Source organism: Acanthochromis polyacanthus, chromosome 10 (assembly GCF_021347895.1).
Source record: "Acanthochromis polyacanthus isolate Apoly-LR-REF ecotype Palm Island chromosome 10, KAUST_Apoly_ChrSc, whole genome shotgun sequence".
In the NCBI taxonomy this organism is placed as follows: domain Eukaryota; kingdom Metazoa; phylum Chordata; class Actinopteri; family Pomacentridae; genus Acanthochromis; species Acanthochromis polyacanthus.
Genome location: NC_067122.1, coordinates 7957152 through 7976543, shown reverse-complemented (window position 1 = coordinate 7976543; position 19392 = coordinate 7957152). Strand labels below are relative to the sequence as shown.

Sequence of the window (19392 nt, the reverse complement as noted above, 5' to 3'; positions counted from 1 at the left end):
ACAGGAAATCCACACTGAAAGGTGTCACCAACACTATGACACTGTAAGCTTGGACAAGGACGGTGGTTCAAGCACCTGTTCATTCATACACATAACATTTGTGATTAGAAAAACAGCATTGCAGAAACAGATAGAATTCTTGTACTATGAAGCTAAATTGCTACAAAGTGCAATTTAAAGAGAGGAAAAAGAGATTTTAAAAAAAAGATGGAGCTACTTCCTTGATTTTTCTACCGAGCAGACGGGTTTCAGGGTCTCAGTGTTTTAAACTACAGTTTAAAACCTTTATAATATATTTTCAAAGAATGCAGATCTATTATAAAGGTTTTAAACTACAGTTTAAAACCTTTATAATATATTTTCAAAGAATGCAGATCTGATTTGTTCACAGGAAGACATTGTTAACATGCATGTCTTAATCTCTTATCGAAGAAAACACAGACATGTGGTACAAAATCAGATCCCTACTGTAGCTTCCTGGCAATGTCTATTTTTTTCATTTAATTCAGAACACGTCAGCGCTCCCACAAAGACAAATAAATGTGGTTTCACATGGCCTGCTACAACTGTCATTGGATGTCAGCTTGGTGGAGCCCATTTTAATATTGCATGACTGAAATGTGTCTGAAACAAAAACAGATGTGAAAGTATTTGTAATTGAAACTTGGCTTGAGGATGTTTTTTGACACTGCAGATTGACATCAGATAAGGCGATCCTTGAACTGACACAGGCGTGCAAAGAAAGTACAAGAGCAGCTTTTCACAAAAGAAGATGAATATCTGTCCTGGCTCCAACAGTAGTTTTCTTTTCTATGTCAGACTAAAAATGGTTTAAAAAACTACCTCAGCTCATGTACACTATATCAAAGTGCTAAATTTGACCTCCACAAAATCATCACTGCCAGTCCTAAACTCCTTCCCTTTCACATGATGTATGGCTGTAGAAACAATGGCTATAGGCTGACTTCAAAACAGGCACTGCACTAAAAGTATTCACATTATTCTTTCCAACAGCCTTTGACTAACACTGGGCGTTGTCCTGCAAAAACACAGGCAGGAGAATAACAGGCTTTATTACAGTAGCACAAGACGGACAATATACCTGATTTATCTATATACGGTATCTAAACACCTTGACCCGCCCAAACAAAGCCAGTAATAAATTGCTTCCCATCCACAAGACAAATAGTTCATGAGAAAATATCATAATGGCTAATAAACAGATTGCACTTTCATGGTAAGTTCTAACAAATCGTTCAGCGCGACTACGGTGACAGTAAACTGGAGTGTTTCTTACCATCGCTGCTGCCGCGGGCGACCAGGACGTCCGGCGATGGGGTCTGTCGTGAGCGTGAGCCGAAGGAGTCCAGGCTGTCGAATGAGTCCTCGCGTCCGTGGCGTGGCGGAGAAAGAGAGTCGCTGCGCTCAGAGTCCCAGCAGTCGATGTAGCCACTGTCCCGGATGCTGCGTTTAGGGCTCTCTGCCTCCTCCGCCTCCTGAAAATTCATGAATGCACACAAGGGTATGTCGAAATGCATGTATACAAAAGAAACAACACATAACATTTGAGTAGTTTAAGAGAATTTAAAAAGGACCCAAATATTCAGAGGAAATTTCCTTTGCACAATCCATCACGTTACTGAAATTGTGAAAGTCTCCTTTGATTTGAGTCCACTACAAACATCTCCTCCTATATCTATTCATCCAACAACCCTTCTGCATTTTCTTCTGCTCATATCATCACTCTCTCTTCACCTCAGTGGCTGCTCCCTTTCTTTGTCTATAGCTGAACTGTGCCTTTGCAGCTAATGGAAGGTGGAGAAAAGCCTTTCCTGTCTACCAAAACACTTCCTGCTCCCGACCCTCTATCGGCTGTTATACAACTCTCAAAGCCTTGTAAAAGTCTTCATTATGTTTTAAACGGGGCTCAACCGCCATAAAACATGTGATTTGTTTCTCTCTGTGATACACCTCTCTTGCTTTGGCAATAACATCACAGATAAAAAAAAAACAGAAAGTGCACTGGTCAGATTCGTGGATGGACGTAAAGATTTGTCTTTTTCAGATGTTACAGAACTGATAAAATACGACTTTTTTTTTTTGCTCTTGCAGCCTTAAGCAAAAAAAATCTATGGTACTTTTCAGGTTTGCTTACTCAGTTCACAGAAAAATTAGAAATTCATGTTTTATCTGGAAAAATTTTACTCTTAACACATCTTCAAACAAAGACAAACACAGAAACTATCTACAGGATTAGATACATCTAGGCTTAAGAAAGAAAACGTCCCTTTCCCCCACCAGAACAAAAGTGCAGCGAGGTTAAATATTCACCTGCTTCTTGTTTTTCCATCATCATTTCTGAAAGGTTCAGCTGCCATTCAATAACTTGTATAAATGAAGTGTCGATGTGGAATTTATGCACCTGATGACCTTTCCTTGATTTTCAGTTGCTATTCTTTTATTACAGTTTTTTTTTTTGTTTCATGGAAATGTGGATTTGTTTTGTTCATCTGCAACGTGTGAACATCTGGGAAAGTAATTCTGCTGAGTTGGCAGCAATTTCTCAGTTTTATAGAACAGCAAAAGGACGTCACATTGTGGAATAAATTGCATGTGGGTGACATCATGGCTGTCACAGAGAGTGAAAGTGTGCGTCTTAAGGGACAGCTAATTCCAACTTCTCTGTCCTTTAGGGTCAGTAAATGGGTAGAATGCAGGTTGAGATGATTTACACTAGAGTCCAATTTTATCGAGGTCATTACTGATTATGGGCTGGATGGTGTCCTGCTTTGTCTGAGATCAGTCCTGAGGAATCTCAATAAACTTAAACACTCATTCAGTGCACAACAAAAGTAAGTGATCCAGCAGAGACCGTGTCTTGTTGAGGCCATACTGACCAGTCATTTAGTCATTGCAGGGAGCAAATATGTGATTATCTGTCTTTCTCTCTTAGCAAACCTTTCGCATCTGTGACAGCAGGCCTTCAAACTCTTTCAGGTCCAGTGTGGGCCCGTTGTAGGAGGTACAGGTGTTGGCAGCACGACCCAACCAGTAGATGGTGATTAAAACCTCAAAGAAAGAAGAAATACAGTCACAGATCGTGATATATTCAGCTCATACTCTACCTACGAAGAAAGCTGCAGTCAGAGCAAAGCATAGAAGATAACTGTGCAGAGATGACAGTTGAAGCTTTTGAAATCTTGAGCCTATGTCAGTGTCAAGTGAAAACCAATGCGGATATATGCGTAGTTTAATTTTCCTAATGAGAGTAAAGTTTTGCTTCCTTCTGAACAGGCTCAATTTGTGTTTCAGCAGTGAAGAAATCAAATAATGTGCTTATGTACATGCGTGTAAGCATTATTCACAATCATTAAAAAACAAACAAATAGCCGTAGCTACTAGTGACTCAACTGTGATCAACAATCATGAGACAAAATTTCAGAAATGTTTCAGTTGAACTGCAGGCAGTGTTTACACAGAGCAGACAAGAGGCCAGTATGGGAAAGAAGGAAAAAAAACAGTCACTATTTTTTCAAGTATTGGAAACACCTATAGGCACTCGGTAAAAAAAATCTTGTAAATGTTTTTTTCAATTTTCTTAGTATACACAAACAAACAAAAATATTTAGGACATTATAAATGTGCCATATTGCACTCAAGACATTTTGGAGTTCTCTCCACTTGTAGCCACAGTTGTATTGATTCCAAAGAGGGTCAGGGCAGTACATTATCATGAAAAATTAGTTCAGAAACTCCTTGGGGTTCAATTCAACTCAAAATATGTTATTCAAGTTGATGTGCAGCATGCATCTGCAGTAAGGTAGGAGAACCTTTCACTTCTCAGCTGTACAAGTAAAATGCTATAAATAATATAGGTTGTATTGAAGGGAGGAGGTAAAAGCACAGATTCCCCACATTCCCCACTCCGTTCCTTTCATTTTTCTCCCTGGAAAGCAACACAAGCTAGTTTCCTGGTCATTTCAGTCTGGTCTCTTCCAAAGAAGTTACGTGTTAGCAAAGACGTCCTGCACAAACACGACAAGACCGAGCCATTGTTCTGACCCTGAAACCATTCACAGGCACTTCTCCTGCGAACATCAGCAACCGTTCACTGCTAGCAGTGATTTATTTAGCATGTTAGCTAGCTTAGCCCTGAGTGCATACATTTCCAGATCAACCTAAACTCTCTCAAAAACAGTAACAATGCTGGCCAAGCAGGTGACGGAGTCTGCTTCTGTTTTTTGCACCAATATTTGTAACATAATGCCCCGAAGTACTGCTGAGTGTGACTAAAGGAGCTGAAGCCGACTGCATTCAGAGGAAGTTCCTTTGTAGTCAGCTAAATGACTAAAATGTAGAAAGAACTGGCTCTAGCCTCAGGGAGATCACACAGAGCTGCACCTTTAGCACTGTTGGCAAAATGCTCGCGGCTATATTTACAGTGTCCATGTCAACCAGCACTCCACAGGGATTGCTTTGATAAGAAAGCTCAGCGTGGCTTAATGTGTTTATTTCAGTCATACCGTCAGTGTAAACAACTTCTGCCATTCAGACACACTTGGAGAACGAGCAAAGGAACTGGCCTGCTGATTAGCAGAAACACAAAGACAAATGTGTTGAATCTTGAAGGAAAATTTAATCTTTTGGTCTGACTGACAGCTACAGACACTGGAATTCTAGTTAAATCAATAAATGGATTCTGATCGTCATATATTTTAGTATTGCTAGTTATACTTGTGTAAAACCATGCACAAGAAGCTTTATCTCCTATCCTGGAACTGAAAGCAATGCTCCAGAAGTAAAGTGCTGTGGTCACACTGCAGCTGCTGTGGTTGAGCTTCATTATCTGCATACTGTAGCACTCTGAGCAGAGGAGTACAGTGCTTCTGTGTCACCAATATAATGGACATATTGGTGCCAACTCTCACTGGAAGTGGGTCAGCACCAGTTTCACTTGCTTTAAACACATCCATATTGATCCCAGCTCCACAACCACTGTGTCTGCGTGGTTTACACATGTAACACTAAAGCAACCAATGGACAACCACAGAAAAACCGAAACCTGGACACAGGCACTGAGTTACAGTAGTTCAAGGAAAACATTTGCTTAAGAACGTGTCGGTGGAGTTTTGACAGACGGTGTCAAACTCGCTTTGCCTCATCAGTTTCAGCTGCCTTGACACAGATGGAAAGACCTGTCAAAGAGGTTCTACTGAAACAACAATAATCTCTTTGTTTCATGTGCAAACACACTTGAACCAAGCCCACACAGCGCCACGCATAAACACAAAAATGAAACTACGACATCAACACCTATATACACAAGCGCATGCATGCATACATCGTAGCACATGTCACAATCTGCACACTGAGATCTGTGCAGAGATCCTTCATTCCAGTCGTCACAATGCACAATCGGCCTTTCTTGTTGACATCTTCACCTGCTAAACGACCGTCTCATGAATCCGACAATGTTCCATCCATCCAGGCATCCTCTTTTTACTGTAATGTCCCATATGTTTGCTAAACAACACCTTCATCGCCACATCAGCACATTCCTCTCGGTGCAGTTCCTTCACCTCTCAATATTTGATGTGTTGCAGAGACAGCTGCTGTCAAATCCTAGTTCTCAGTCCTGAGTCTGCACGGCTGATCCATAATGTAGTAACATATCATAGTAGCAGGTCCTGGCTAAAGCGTTGTCTGCTGGAAATATGTGAACAATTCGCTCCTGCTGCTCACACTGGCTGATGTAGCTGAGAGTCCCTGTGTTTAGTCAGCTAAATGAGCTAGCGGCTCAGGCCAGCTCTGCAGCTCGACACATTAACTTGTACAGTGCACACCAGCATCACAGAGAGAGGGAGGGTAGCGGAGAGAGAGACCGAGAGAGCAGAACTGCTTCGACTGCAGAGAGGGCCGAGCCAGCATTATGTGCTCCACTTCTTAAAGCTGCATTATAAGAAGAGGATAGGAAGATGTCGGAGTGCATTGGAGCAGGCAGAGGCAACATTAGGGACATACAACTAAATTATTTAAAGAAAGTCAGAACAGCAAGTCCAAAACAACCTCAACTATGTAGAATACAAAGAAGTAAACTGAACAGAGCACACAGAAATATTCAAAAGAGAAACAAAAACAACAACAACTGAGCAAACATGGAACACAAAATAAAACCGCAAAGGGCAAACAAAAACGTAAAACAGATAAAGCACAAAGAGCTGGAAAATGGACAGCCGTGACAGAAATATGTCGAATACACAACATAAGCATAGCTAAAATATAGTCCAGATAATACGGACATCCAAAACAGGTAGAGGTCTTGGAAAAGAAAGACTAAAGACAGAAAAGACACAAGCAGAGCAGTTTAAATAATCAGAATAGCTACTGACAGAGCATGCTGTCTGACTCTAGCAGACTAAAACTGAACTACTATGGGGTGAAGTGAGGTGGATGATGAACAATAAGAGCAGCTGAAATCAGATGTAGTGGCAACAGCACAAACAGAAACAGTGATCCATAAAAACAGTTTCCATCCACACATGCATTTAGCACACAAACAAATTATCCCGCTGTCATGCGGCGGTATCACTTACATTCTTGAGCTTTCGACTGCAGTCACTTCCCCTGGAGAATGAGATAGACAGAGAGAGAGCCGTAGTGAGACACCGACTTCTGGTGCAATTCAATGAAGCATCTTACATAAAGAGAACAGCAGACAACTTTAAGACTCACCATCTCCCACATATTCATGCAAAACAGCAGCAGAAGCAGAACTTTCTGAAAACACAGAGGTATTTGGAGGGACTTTTGCCCACGCAAGCAGAACTAAAAGACTCTGCACTTCCATCTCTGTATTCAGTTTGTTTTCTGGTGATACTTTTATCGAACAGTTGCAGCAGTTTAATGGCTGCATTTTGACTTCAGCTATACAAAATAAAAATATATAATGGAATGGAGCCTTTCTACATTTGCAGTGTTGAACCAGGGTTCATCAGGACAAATCCTTTTTGTTGAAGGACACTCAAAGGAGACAGACGTCACAGTGGTGGCCAAATGGTTTGAGGTGGAGGTGGAGTGCAGAAACACCACAGCAGTGGCCACTTAGCGCCACAAATGTTGCTAAAATGAAAAGAAGCGGATCTTGCGGATTACCACATGAAGCTATAAATGGTAAGTGGAATGAAACTGCTGTAACCCCAACGGACACTTTTGTAGTAGAAATACATACTTCTAGGCTGAGAGGAGAAGACAGAAGAGCAGGAAAATAAAAGGCTAAAACACAGACACGTATGCAAAGCAGTAAGTATGAGATTTATCTAGCAGTCTTAACTAAACAAACTCAACCATTTCTATTTCCCTAAGCAGGCCAAGATTTATTAACCTTGAAGACAGTCAGAGGAATGCTTACAAAAAATAAAGCTACATGATCCGTCACTCCTTAATAACAGAAGGAAGCGATGCCAGAAAGCAACTCTCAAAATACGCTTGAATGTATGTCAAACACAGAAGTGATCCTCAAGGTTTTTCTGTTTGTTTATAAAGCCTTGCATGGGTCGGCAGACTGGTACATTTCAGAATTTCTCCCAGTCTAGTCTGCTTCTAGATCCTCAGAACTACTGCTGTTAACCACGTTTGAGGCCGCTGGGTAAAAGGGATCATTCATTTGCGGAAAGGTCAAAACTTGTAGAATGTCTTGTTCCACCTCCACTGGCACTTTAAAGAAAAATGTCAAGATGTAGTTGTTTTAATGGCTTTTGGTTGCTCTTAGTGGTCTGAATATTTAGTCTTCTATGTTATTTTATTTCAGAAATTCATCTTAGAAGTTGTTATCCTGTTTTATACTGATATGACTTGTGTCATTTTATTTTTATTGATTTAAAAACACATCCCATGTGTTCCATCTTGTACTTTGCACTGGCAATTATTTTTTGTTATTTATATCGTGCAGTAATTCAGTCAACTCTGACTATTTTTAAATGTGCTACACAAATGAACTTCATTTGATTTTGAATTTTGATTTGATAATTACCACGGTTTAAAATAAACCCCTGAACTAACCCTTTTCCAAGAAAGTGTGCTTAAAATAGAACTGAAAGCAATAAAGTCTGGCCAAAGTTTGCCTACCAGAGTCAGCGCACCCTAATGGGATAACACAATATCAATTAATTGTTCAAACTGATAATGAACTGAGAAGGAGCCTGTGGACAGAATCATAGGTGGAAGGAATATGGCTTATTTTTCAGTTCACTTTTTTAGTTCACTTTAAATGTACAAATTCTTCATATAAAAAAGGTCATATGTATAAAGGAATTAAATGTCACAGTTTCCCTTATAATAAATAACTAAATAAATAAATTTTCCTGGAAAATGGATGCCTGAAATGGATAACAGAAGACTACATATGCTCAAGAAGTGAGCATGAATTAAGTAGGAATTGTGCTTTTCCCAGATGGACATGCAGAGGGGCCACTCCCAGCTGTTTTTATTTTGTATATTTCTATGCACACAAACATGCTTCCTGAGAGAACTTAGTAAAGTTATCAGTTTGTCTGACATGTGGATGTACACAATGCATTTTGAGATTTGAGACCTGTGTGCATCTAGTGTATAATGTGTGTTAACCACAACCGTCTTCACTGCCAGGCCTTGTGGTGATGTTTACGTATAAATTCAGCGAAGAATCATCCCAGCTTAACAAGTCCCTACTATATATATACTGCAGTTCTAAGAATTCAAGTACAGCTAATGATGATGTAGTGCATCACCTTGTTTGGGAACACTTTAGCCAAACATGGGAATCAAACAGGGCAGAGCTTTAAAAAGCTATAAGAGGTTGAGGTTTCTTTCATGTCTGAGCTACATGACAGAGTAACACTGTCAGACAAAACCCACATCAGTAACTAGTAAATGTTCTGGTCTCATTTACAGAAAAGAAAAAAATCAATATGCATTTTGTTACCACACAGGTTTTGATGTCTGAGCTCATTTATCACGGGACTGTTTATAACTAGTTTCCAAAGCCTGAGGGTCAAAGAACCCGACTCACTCAACACCCAAGTGACATCCAAATTACAGTTGGGTTTTCCATGACAGTAGAGACCTGAGAAACAGAGGAGTGAGTGAAGAGGAGAGGAGGAAGGTGAAAGTAGCTGGAGGGGATGATGTGGAAAACCTTCCCGCTGCCTCATCATCCTCTCTTTCTGTCAGCTGACTAAATAAACTTTAAGACAGGTTGCTTTCCTTTGCTGGAAGTAAAACTAAAAGACAAGCACAATGAATTCCACAAGGTATTAGATCATATTTAGGGGCCCAGTTACTGTACATATCTGTAATATTTCACAGCTTTACTTTCTTTCTGTTTGTCTCCATCACTGTCAGTATCCATGATAGTATTCATACAGGATCAGTCAGAAAAAAGAAATCACTGTGGGCTCATCATTCACTGGAACATAAAGTCCTGAACCTCTGTGGAAACAGCCCCACCATGGCCAGAAGTAGACAGAACTCAAAGTGACTTTTGCGGAATATAATAAAGTTATAATGTCAGAAACTGTACGGGGAAAAAATAAAGTAAAATTTCTTATAATATAATAATTCCTTTCTGATAAATAAAACAATGGATTAAGCATATACAACATTTTTTCCTTGTCTTCACGTGTTACCAATACTGGAAAAAATGTGGCTCTACATTCTAGAAATATTTCACTACTTTCATTTTTACCACCTCTACAAACAAGCCGTTCTCCTCACTACTCTGCGTATCAGCTCCATAAAAGACAGCTGTCCATGCTGAATGGATCTTACAACGACTTCTTTACAGCTTGCTCCTTTGTATATGGTTTGAACACATTCTGCGCTTATCTGAAAGATTAGGTATGTTGTATTTTGCTCTCAAACTCTATAATTTGCTTCCATACTTGTCTCTGTAGTGTAAACAAAGTCTGCAGTTCAGCCAAATAGCTGAGGAATTTTGTTAGGTGACTGTCGTAGTCGAGTTATTGTCAAGTAGCAACAAACGGCACATATTTTTTTAAGTTTTTACATAATCTGAAGTATTTTTAGGCCATTTTTGAATGAGAAATGTAGGTCTTTTTAAAAAATTAATTATGATATCAAGCTAAGATTTGGCTAATTTTAACAATGGGCCAACACATCACACATGATTAGTTCAAGGACTGTCAGAAAGCTCAAACTCTGTCAATCCTTTGTGTTTTTACAACTTGTGTCTCAAAGCTTCATTCAGTTTCAAAGCTGCTAATTGGTTTTGGGATTCAGGGGGTTAAAACACAACGTAAAATAGCTACTGGTATCTTTTATTTCTTTAAAGAAAACTATAAATATTTGATATTTGGTGTGGGTGTGTAGTTTCTGTATCAGGCAACGAGACTGCTAATGACGTATATTAAAGGAAATTACAATCAGCAACAACTGCTTTCCTTGTTAGACAACAATTTTACAGGGAATTTCAGGTTTTCTACCAAAATCTATTAGTGCATATGCTGAATTAACAATGCAGACTTCAAGAGACAAATTTGTTTTTCATTACAAAAAACTGAAATACGGCCTAGTAATAGTTGTTTTAATCCGTTTAGAGCAGCATCCCTCCTCGACTCCATGTTGTCTGATGGGCTGTTGCATTAGCATTACTTATAATGATTATTGTGGCTTTCGTTTGTGGATGCAATAAATATTTTCCAGTATTTGCTGACAGTACAGAGTCACAGCAGCTTAATACCAATTAAAATAGTTGCATTTGTTGCGGCTGTTTTCAGATTTTCATCAAATGTATTTTTATGGAAACACTCAGTGTGAATTTAGTTTTTTGCGCAGCTTTTTAAAAGCTCTGTCTGCAGCTTGCTCAATACATGAATGGAAACCCAGCGCCTCTCTACTGTCCTCTCACTAACTCTGCCAGGCAAAGCGTCACTTATCTTGGAAATCGATCTGTTTCCATCAACACGCGGAGGAACAGGAGATATTTCCGGCCTGAGCTCATAGTGTACCACAACCTGTCTGTCTTTGCGCTTCCCTGTCCAAAGCGGTTTCCTAGATGAGTAAACACCTGTCCAGAGACTCAGGGGTGTAGCACAGAAACTGCTTCCTGCCATGGCTATGAGGAGCAAGAAAATAGCATCCTGTACGACAGAGGGTTACATAACCACTGGAAACAGCTCAAGCCACTTAAGCGACGACAAAGTTTCTTTTCGGGCTTAATGCTACCTGTATATATATTACTCCCATATTCTTGATTTCCAGAGTGAGCATAGCCATATTTTTTAACCTCTTAACATCCATACAGAGGCATCTTTTTATGAAATTATTACTATTTGGCAGACCCAAATGGAAATGTTCATAACAGAGTACCGCAAGGCCAAAATGTATGTATGATATCTCATTTGAAATGTAACCTTTCAAAGTTTTTGAAAATTATGATTACTATGCAGCTAAAATGAGCCTAAATGGGTTATTGGTAAAAGATTAAGTATGGAAAAGTCAATACAGTGCCAAAAACATGAAGCTGAAATTCAAACTACTCTTGCCAAGTGCAAGAGTAGTTTTGTAATAAGACCTCTAGCAGGAGGTATTCCTAAAAAGCATTCTTGGTTTACTAATTTTCTAAAAATGTAACTTGTGCTTGGAGTTTCGAGAAATATGCTTCTGTATACCCAGGTGTAGACCTCTTTATCAAGGGTTTGAGTAATGGATATTGTGCACTTTTCACTTCTCAGGTCATAAATGGTATACATGATGTATCACAACAGTATCACAAATAAGGAGTAAGCTAGAGCCAGAGACTGACTCGAGGAAAGAAAATCTAAATTCTCTGATTCTAATTGGTCAAATTTGAATAATTTCTTACTTCTTCACTCCTCCAGATAATAAATTAAATGTCTTTGGGCGGTCCACAAAACAAGACATTTCAGGACATCATCTTGAGCTTTGGGAAAAATTACTGACAGATTAAATGACAATGATGATTATTCGCTACTGACTTTACCGTCACATCCATGTTAACTGTTCACTAGTGGTTAATGTTAAGTTAGGTTTGACAACATAGTAGGTCTGCACGATTATAGACAAAATGATAAACATGATTATAGGAAAATCTGCTTATCGATAGACACTACATTTTATCCCAACGCTCCTTCAATACCTTACATAGAGGTTATGGTAGGTACAAGTTAAACAGCTGTGCATACGTGTGACTGAAAAGGGGTTAAAAAGAAAGAAAGAAAGTGTTTTAAAGTCAGAATGAGAAGCTACACAGACATCTTTTAAAGTCAGATTTACCAAAGCTGAAACCTAAGTGATTTTTTTCTGAAGGAGTTTGTTTTTTCTTAGGAGGGCTTTTCTATAATCAGAGTTGGCATTTTAAATAGTAATATTGCAATATCTTATGTTCATGTAATTATGAGAAGCCTAAATCCTGATAATGATTAGTATTTGATTAATTGTGCAGCTCTAGTAGGTGTAAACTGACACCGACTGAAAATGACACTGTTGCCCCTGTGGCTAAATAAATGCAACAAAATGGTATGTGTTCTTGTAAGTTTGCACACATGCTCAACAGTGACTATGTAAACATTAGTGTATACAAACAAACGTGCATTCACACACAGACACCTCAGGGCTTTCAAAGATTTCCTTGTCCTGACAGAACCAGTGAAGCAGCTGCTCCTGAGACCAGCTAAGATTAGCATTGTTCCTCATCTCCAGAAGCACCTTCCTAAACCCTTCTGTGAATGAAACTACAGTCAGCGTGATTACAGCGCATGCCGAACACACTGAAACACCCACACATTCACATAAACACAAGTAGTATATATATAAAAAATACATGCACTTGGCTTTGTTACCAAGCAACAAAGCAGGAGTCACGGTTCAGTGAGTGATGCAAACCCTTGTGTTGTATTTGGACAGAGACCAGTTGTGTCTAACAAATATTCCATTGTTCCCTCACTGACACAGACTAATACAAACTTCCATTGATTCTCAATTACTTATTTGTGTGGCAGTGAACTACTTGATTGTCTAATAGAGCAAATGACAGCATGAGACACAAAGAAATGGACAAGCAGGGTGACAGACAAGCTATTAACACACAACTCAAGTGTTTATCATCAGCACCCCGTCCAACCACGTAGTAAAACACAAGCTGTTCTTATGATTAAACTTTCTATAATATACACGAAAGCTGCAGTACAGCTCTTCAGCTTGAGGCGAAACTGTTTTGTCAGCTGCTGTTTCTAAAAGCAAAGAAGTTCAATTTCAGCTTTTAGGTTGACAAGGATGATAAGTCTTCAGAAAGTTCAGGAGAAAAAACTAATCGGAGCAACTATGGTTCAATGAAAATTCCAATGACTGATGCGATATGACAGACAGTCACTGAACAATAGGAGGAACTTGAGATAAGATATTCAAATCCAGCATTCATGCAGTAAATTAAGCTTAAAAACACAGATTAGGGCTTCACTGCTGTTTGCTCATAGATACTGTTACTACTGTAACACAGTGACTGTACCACACTACACTACTAAACTGCATGTTAAAAAAAACAATATTACTTCTTATCCCCTGTGTGTAATTAATACTCCTTTGAAAAGAAGTAAGACATTGGAAATTATTTCCATGTGTACCTGTGACAGAGCAATGCCTTTACTATCATCAGACTGTGGAAGAACATCATTCTCATTCTGATTTGTGAAGTAAAGCACAAGTCTAAATTTGATTAAATACTACAATAGGGCAAGACAAAAACACTGAAGAGGAAATAAAGACGGCATTGAGCCATTAAGACCGTCACATAGTGGGCATATGTACGTTATTTAATGAAAAACCTTGAGAGAGAGACTGCTTAAAGGAGCCACAGTGACCACAGAAATGACTTAAATTGACCAAATACAGTCACCGAAGACATTATCAGGTCCTTTAGTAAAACATTTTAAACTATTATTCTTCTAATATGAGGAACAAATACATGGAAAGCACAGCACAGGTTATGCTGGGTTTGATTTCTGGACATACACATGAACAGGTTGGAGGAGCTGAAGAGTACAAGAACAAGATTAGTTTTGATTTGGGATTTAATTACTAAATATTTACCACAATCCAATCTAATATAAAAGAACGCCTCTTGTGTACACCTACTCTTGAATCATTACTGTGCTACATTTAGATCCAGAACAACAGATTTCCCATTAAATCCTTAGGCCTCAGCTTGCTCACATGGTGGACACCGACTTTGGAACAGAACCGAATGACGTCCGCCCACACACACACCCACTGAGCAGCAAGCGAACACTGAAACTTTGAGTCTTACTTGGCAGCGGGGCGTGTCGATGTGTCCTGCAGGTCTCCAGGGTCAAACAGCTGGGAGCCCTTCAGTCCCAACTCCTCACAGCCACGCAGAAACACACTGAGGTTGTCCTGAGCAGAACACACACACACACACACACACGGTTTCATCAGGATAAATAGTAATACTTGGCAAAGACAGAAGCAAAGCAATGTCAGGTTCACTGCATAAAGTCTCAACTCACATGCACTAAAGAAACACACTCGATTCACACTAGATTATAAGAACAAAAAAGAAAAAACAGGTGCTTTTGATTTACTTCTCCACTGAAATAGTATACATGCACATTTGTGTGACACTTCACTGCTTCCTATTAACAGAATAACTTCCCCAGTGTTAATCCTATCCTTAACAGAAACCTAATTCTAACCAGAAACTTTAAACCAAGCGCCAATCCTTAAACAACCCTTTGTTGAGACACACGCTGTTCTAATATTAACAAATATACAAACATCAAATGAGATCTCACTAGGGCAGATGTACAGTAACATGCACACTAAAACACACACAGCTAATGACAGAGAACATCAAGATCCTCTTAAATCATTGCACATGAACTGTGACACAAAATGTTTTCTCTGTCAAACAAACATGTTGACCAAAGATGTTTCACACACGAGTCCATTCTGCAGAACTGGAGAGGGTTAATTCTTCTCTTTCCTGCACACAAACATGTACACACACATACACACACACACACAAACAAGCACTCTCTGCAAAACATGAAAATCAGGATACCTGCTCGAGAGAAACGCGACACCATGAGGGTTTGTTTTCAGCTTTCTTGCATCCCCTCTCTCAGATTACCCCAACTTTCACTCTTGACCTCCCGTTTTGTCCGAGTGTTTCCTGCTTCTTACTTCTGTCCCCTCATTCACCTGCTTTTCCTCGATCATTCCTTCTGTCTCTCCCCCTCTCTCTCTCGTTGCTTCACTCTCTCCCCATCATCTCAGTCTTCCTCTCTCTCTCCATTCTGTTCTCTGACAAACTCTTTGTTGGATGCAACCTGAGTCAGGCTCTCCTCTCCTGTTCCCAGGTTCTCTCTCTCTCTGTTTGTTTCTGTCTCTCTCTATCTTTCAGAGGGCCACAACCTAAGCCCTTCCCTCCTGTTCTCTCTCAGGGTGTCACCATTTCCTCTCCACCCCGATTGTACCAAGCACTCTCTCTCAGATGCCAAACACAAACACAATGTGCGTATATCAACAAACAACATGCGCACACTTAGGGAAAATGTTGTTTTAAAGATACACTGTTATGAGTGCTCAGACACACAAAACTAAGAGCCGTATTTACATATACACACTGACAGGCGTAAGAACACATGCATGGCCACAGACACAAACACACACACACACACACACTTGGAAACACTTGTTCTCACGATCCTTTTCCATGTCTGGCAAAACACCCCCTTTAAACCCACCCTGCAGCTTCCTGTGTTTTTGGGACAGGGCCATCTCTGCTCTCCTAGTGAGGCGACCCCACCCACAGATACTTGCTCACAAACACCCACAGACACATGGCCGTCTCTTCCAGAGATGACCCAGCAATCTCTTCTTCTGCCAGTTCTACATCAAGAGGACACACCTACAGTCGGATTATCTGGCTCTCACACACAGCTGATCAAGGTCATGCTGGACTTCAAACTTAACACTTTCGGACCAACTGCAACCAATTAATATTTGTTATTTTTTTTTAAATTTTAGATACAAGAAATGAGGTAACACTTGGAACAAGCGACTCCCCTTAGGTGCAGACATCCTGCAATCAAAACTCCCAAACTTTATGTCCAAGTATCCAAGTAAACAGTTACAAATAAGAGACAAATATTTGTTGCTTCTGTGTTTATGCTGTGTCCATAAACAAGCATATTTCATCAACTTGGGAAAAAAATGGAGCTGCTGGCTAACATTTGAAGATAAAGGAAGTTTTTCCCAAGTACCACTTTTTGATTTATGGCTGACTCCATGAGTAATCATTTATTTTTGACATATTAAAGCCCATACAAACAAAGGCCAGAGTGACAGGAAGGCAGTAAGAGTGAACACAACAATATAAATCTTTAAAAATACACAAAAGACACTGTCTCTTCTGAAGCACTGAATTTAATTTTGGAAACCAAAAAACGCACACATGATTAATAATGTTAATGACAATAATTAGCAAAGCAAATAATATAATCATGCTTGTTATAATTACAGCTGAAAAGACTCGGCCAATTGTCAGACAGTGATGGAATCTACCTAACATTTGATTAAAAGCTTCTGAAATCTTTTAACTTTGAAATGTGATCTCTATTTTATTGTCTTTTTTTTAAAAAATTTTTTTTCCTACAGAGACTTCCAGAAGTTGAGAATGTAATTTAGAGCATGCCCATAAAACAGAGAGCACTTTAAGTTAAAGCCTGGGGCAACAGAAAGTCTAATAGTGTTGATACTTTTAGCAATCAAAGAGCAACTTCAGCTCTACCTTTAGCAGCTAAACAACTTTGTCCCACATACTAAAAAGAATGATTACAATAAAACAAATAGCAAAACAAAAAACTTAGGTGTTTAGAGGGAATACGTTTGTGAGTTTTGGATGAAGGGAGCACCACTTGGTGGTGATTTTCAGGTCACTGCCACAGGAAACAAGGCGTCTACCGCAAAGAAGTGACTGACAGCTGAATGTGTTTGTAGAAGCATTGGGAGGCTGACTCAACAAAGCCGCTGTTCACTCAGATCCCCGAAGCCATAATAAATTTAGGCAAGAGACATAAAAATGTTAACACTGTCAGATTAAAGTTACAAATTCACATAAATTCATTTTACAACCTAATCTTGACACATGGTTTATAGTGCAAAGTTCTTAAAAATACAAAGAACACTTTAACATTAACAATAAATACCACATTACTGACAGGAAATTATTCCAAGATCCAGTAATAACAACTATAAATGTGGCTAGATTAGTTTCATGCTTTTTTACACTACATGAGGCAAAAAAAAAAAAAAACAACAACGCTGAATTTCTTTGAAGGCAAAGTCCATTGCAATAAATGTCTGACCAATATCAGAATTAGTACACCAGCTTTCTCACGGAGATAATCCGAGTTAAACATCTGATGTTGGACAATGACGAGCTTCACCAGAAAGCGGGCAACAAAGTAGGTTCTGCTGTGTGACAGATGCTCATCTGTCACCTGGATGGTAGCTACAACCATTGACTTGGGTACGCATGCTGCAACCATCACTAATGGATAAACCTCAACAAAGAATAAATTATGTATAAACTTTGTGGCTGTGAACAGCAGTTATGGCAGAGGTGACATATCTAATGAAGCCTATTTTAAAACTAAAGAAACTACTGATGCAGCTACGCAGATGAACAGAATTATGTTAGGCAGTGAAGCTAGTTGCGTCTATAATAAATACATAAAGACGCTTCGATTGAATTAATGTTATCTAACATGACGTGGTGACTCAAAGCATTTTTGTTTAGTGATCATGACTTTGTAAAGAAAATATGATGTTCCAAAAGGCAGTTGAGAGCAACTACAAAACAAGCTACTTTTGGAAGCGTCTAATGTTAACTCAACCAGAAAGTCTTTGGACCGGTCCAGTTTTATGCCACAAATGAACATTAGCAATGCAACATGTCTATTGTTCGTATGTGTACAAGTTCAGGTTCTCCATATACATACATTTTCATATAATTTCAAATATCCTTATTGGTGAAATAAATAAATTCCAAAACTATATAATTGTTGCCTGATTTATTCACACATATGTTAGGACAATGGTAGTGAATGACGTGTAAACACTTATGTGGGACCCAGCCAGCTACTGAGGAAACTTAGGGAAAACCCTGCAGAACAAATATGAATCTGAGAAGTTAACCACCCCACACACTGCCTCAAATATCTCACTCTAAAATGCTATTCAATTAAACTCTTCTTAGGCCACAAAGTTAAATCTGCTCAAGTTTTACTACACTGGCCAACCAAGTGAACAAGAACGCATTCCTGGTTTATCTTTTGTAACACAAGATAACTCAGATGCTGCTCTAGCCTCTACCTGGTATAAACTGTAGTATTTCCAACACGTAGAGCGGTTTCAGAGAAAATTTTGAGTTGATAATCGTTGGGATAATCTCAGGACACTAACGAGCAAATCTTGAAATTTAGATAAATACTGAGTATCAATAAAGTGGGAATTTCAAGGGTTTTATGTAACAGTCTTAAGTGTTGTTTGCTAAAGTTACGTCACTAAAAAGAAACAAAATGCCTGATGCCATAAACTTCATGTCTGGAAAACAACACCTTTTAAGGCATGTGAATTACTACTATTCATCTTGCAGGGGGATCGCCGTTGCGTGTCTGTTTACACGCTGTAAAACATGAACATACCAGTCGACCCAGAGACGATTGGGAACACAGCACGCCACAACCAACCTGTTCAGACCAACACTGAGCCATACAAGCCGAGCTGCCAAAACACTGAGGTAGCTGCTCTGATTACAAAACAGTCTAACCTCCTCAGAGACTCATTTTCCCATTAACCCCCAAACAGGAAGAGGAAGGGGGGAGTAGGCTGTGTTTTATTACGATGGGCCAGATAACAGCAGACTCCTTGTTTATGTGTTTCGCACCTCTCTAATCACAGCCAAGAGGAAGAAAAAAATCTCTGGAAAGCCACAGCAACTGAAGAAACAGAATTATGAAACTTTGAAAGTATAAAGGGTCGCATTGTTCAGATTAAAAAAACACCCAAAAGGTGTCATTTTCTTGAATTTTTCTTGAAAGTTCTGATGTAAACATGTTAGTCATGTTGGTCTTGTGTCGTAGTGCCTAATTTAAGAGCGATGTTTAATTGTTTAATTACATACCTGATTTGGATGTTATCAGCCTATTAAAACGCTGTCGTTACTGCACATCATTCTCATATATACGGGCTAATAGGCACCTCGTCCATCATCTACTGGGGGTGTTATTCATTCTGATCATGGACAAACAGAAAGTAACTCTGATAATGTGGGCGATCGCTTGTAGTCGTGTG

The 19392-nt window shown here is 39.2% G+C and overlaps 1 protein-coding gene across 20 annotated transcripts in view; it reads right to left on the bottom strand.

Annotated features, from left to right (window-relative positions):
- Positions 1-19392, bottom strand: part of LOC110960615 (LIM and calponin homology domains-containing protein 1) — a 101558-nt gene that overhangs the window by 35139 nt on the left and 47027 nt on the right. For 18 of the 20 annotated variants that reach the window (XM_051954011.1, XM_051953999.1, XM_051954006.1 and 15 more), the window contains exons 4-7: positions 14321-14427; positions 6594-6624; positions 2959-3069; positions 1298-1496 (exon numbers count right to left, since the gene is read on the bottom strand). In XM_051954011.1, the coding sequence (XP_051809971.1) occupies positions 1298-1496; positions 2959-3069; positions 6594-6624; positions 14321-14427 (448 nt within the window). Of the gene's footprint in view, positions 1-1297; positions 1497-2958; positions 3070-5441; positions 6572-6593; positions 6625-14320; positions 14428-15094; positions 15413-19392 lie in introns of those variants that run through there. The other 2 variants (XM_051954015.1, XM_022207901.2) reach the window with 2 other exon arrangements.